General features: G+C 61.7%; 1 protein-coding gene across 1 annotated transcript; it reads left to right on the top strand.

Moving 5' to 3' along the window:
• Positions 1 to 4: 4 nt before the first annotated feature.
• On the top strand, positions 5 to 1,769 carry HAND1 (heart and neural crest derivatives expressed 1; the record flags this gene model as incomplete). Its single annotated transcript, XM_006021171.2, has 2 exons — positions 5 to 283; positions 714 to 1,769. Coding segments are annotated over 2 exons (381 nt in total), but the record flags the coding sequence as incomplete, so codon positions are not given.
• Positions 1,770 to 2,202: the final 433 nt, after the last annotated feature.

Raw genomic sequence — 2,202 nt, forward strand, 5'->3', positions numbered from 1 at the left:
CCCGGGCCCCGGCCCCGGCTCGGGGCCTGGCCGGCGCAGGGCAGCCGGACCCCGCAAAGAACGGCGCCGCACCGAGAGCATCAACAGCGCCTTCGCGGAGCTGCGCGAGTGCATCCCCAACGTGCCCGCCGACACCAAGCTGTCCAAGATCAAGACCCTGCGCCTGGCCACCAGCTACATCGCCTACCTCATGGACGTGCTGGCCCGCGACAGCCCGGCCGGAGGGCCCGACCCCTTCAAGGCCGAGCTCAAGAAGGCCGAGGGCAAGCGCCGGCGGGACGTGGTAAGCGTTGCGGGCGGGAAACACCCCTTGCACGACTGCACGGTGTGCCCATCCCAGGGTGTGGGGCGTAGGGATGCTGAAGCTAGCCAGGAAGGGGCTCGCGTGGGCTCTTCGGTTCGGGACCGTGCACGTGGGAAACACGCTGCTGGAGGGGTGCATGGATCCCCCCTCCCCGGGGTTGCTGCTGGGCATGGGTGCAGCATGGGATTGGGTCCCTTCTCCCTCCCACCCCAGGCAGGCAGGGATCGGCCTCGAGCCCCCGGGAACACCTGGAGCCGAACGAGCCGGGGCGCCTGACTAATCTGCTCCAGGTTTAGAAACCCTCCTGCCGCAGCACTTGGGGCCGGGGGCTGAGCATCACCCCAGCCCGGGGCCGAACCTCACTGCTTGCCCTGTCTCTTTGCTCCCTCGACGGCTGCCGCGCGTGCAGCAGAGCGATGGCTTGCCGCAGCCTCCGGGCGCCGGCGAGAAGAGGCTGAAGGGGCGCACGGGCTGGCCGCAGCAGGTCTGGGCGCTGGAGCTGAACCCCTGAGCACGGACACATGGAGCCCGGCGGGGCTGGGACGATGGACGCCTGTGAATGCTGCCTAGGCAAGGTCCGGCCCAGGCGGCCTCAGCTGGACCCGGCCCGCGGGGATCGGCATGGGGGGGCTCCCAGGACCTGTGCACAGATGAGCCCCCTTCTCCCCGCCGCCGGTGGAAGTGCCAGGGGGTTTCCACTACGGCATCGGGCGTCTACCTCACTGCTCCGGCTCACGCGAAGACATAAAGGCTTGATGCAAGGTAAAGCCGCATTGGGGGAGAGCAGCGCATCCGCTTACCTGCTGCTGGTCTCGGGGGACCTCCGGGGACTGGAAGCCGTCAGCGAGTCGGGGCCTTCTTGTGCTGGGCCCTGTCGAAACCCCGTCCCTTCGTGCCTGCCACCGGGGAGAGGTCAAGCTGCGCGCGTCTGCCCCCGGGAAATCCCAGCGTCTCCCGTTGGACGTACAGCCGGTCAGCCTGTAAAATGCAGACGCACACGCTGAGTGCCCACCCGGGTGTGGATCTCTCCCCCCTGGACCCAGCTGGAAATGTCCCGGTCCAGCCTACAGTACGCACCCCCGACACACACCGCTCTCCAGGCCCGAAGGGGCTGTTGTGGTCAGCTCGCCCAGCCTGCTGCCTAGCTCAGGACAGAGAAGAGCACCCAGGAAATGTGAATATTTTAATATATTGGTGTGTGCATGGTTTGGTGGTTGGTTTTTCCCCCCCCCCTTATCGCTGTCGTACCAGATTCCTATTAAATATGTACAATGCGCCATGGAGAGCTCTGCCCCTCTCCGGAGATAGTTTTTGTGTAGTCACAGGCCCATATTTGATAGAGCGGGGGGCTTGCTATAATTATTGTACAGGCACAGGCATGTATTTAATAGAGGGAGAGGGCAGAGCTCTAACTATTGTACAGTCACATGCACATATTTATAGATGATAAAAAAGATGAAGTATCTATAGCTGGTCGTTGTGTATGTGCATTGTGTATGTGCAGGCATTCGGGGAGAAGTGCATCCATCGCAGCCTGTAGAGGTTGGCATTTACGCAGCAGGAGCGAGTGCGTTCATACACACACCCCAATAATTACTCTGGGTGGAACAAGGGACTTTTCAGGGCCCACGGAGTTAATCCCTTATGGTTTATAGGGATGGAAACTTCATTAGTGTTAATGTGGCAAGGTGAAGGAAGCCTCCGCGCCGATATCAAACAAAACTTCAGCTGGGCCGAAGGGCAGGCCCCTCGGCCTCGCACGGGGATAACTAGCCAGAGCCAGGGGAAGCCAGATCAAAAAAACAGGGCTTGTTTTAATGAGGAAAAACACCTCTGTTATAACAACCAGGCTGGGACTGCGTAGAGGCCATGGTGCGGGACCCACTGTTTGCCCAGAC

The sequence above is a fragment of the Alligator sinensis genome, unplaced genomic scaffold (genome assembly GCF_000455745.1).
Source record: "Alligator sinensis unplaced genomic scaffold, ASM45574v1 scaffold550_1, whole genome shotgun sequence".
Classification (NCBI taxonomy): Eukaryota; Metazoa; Chordata; order Crocodylia; family Alligatoridae; genus Alligator; species Alligator sinensis.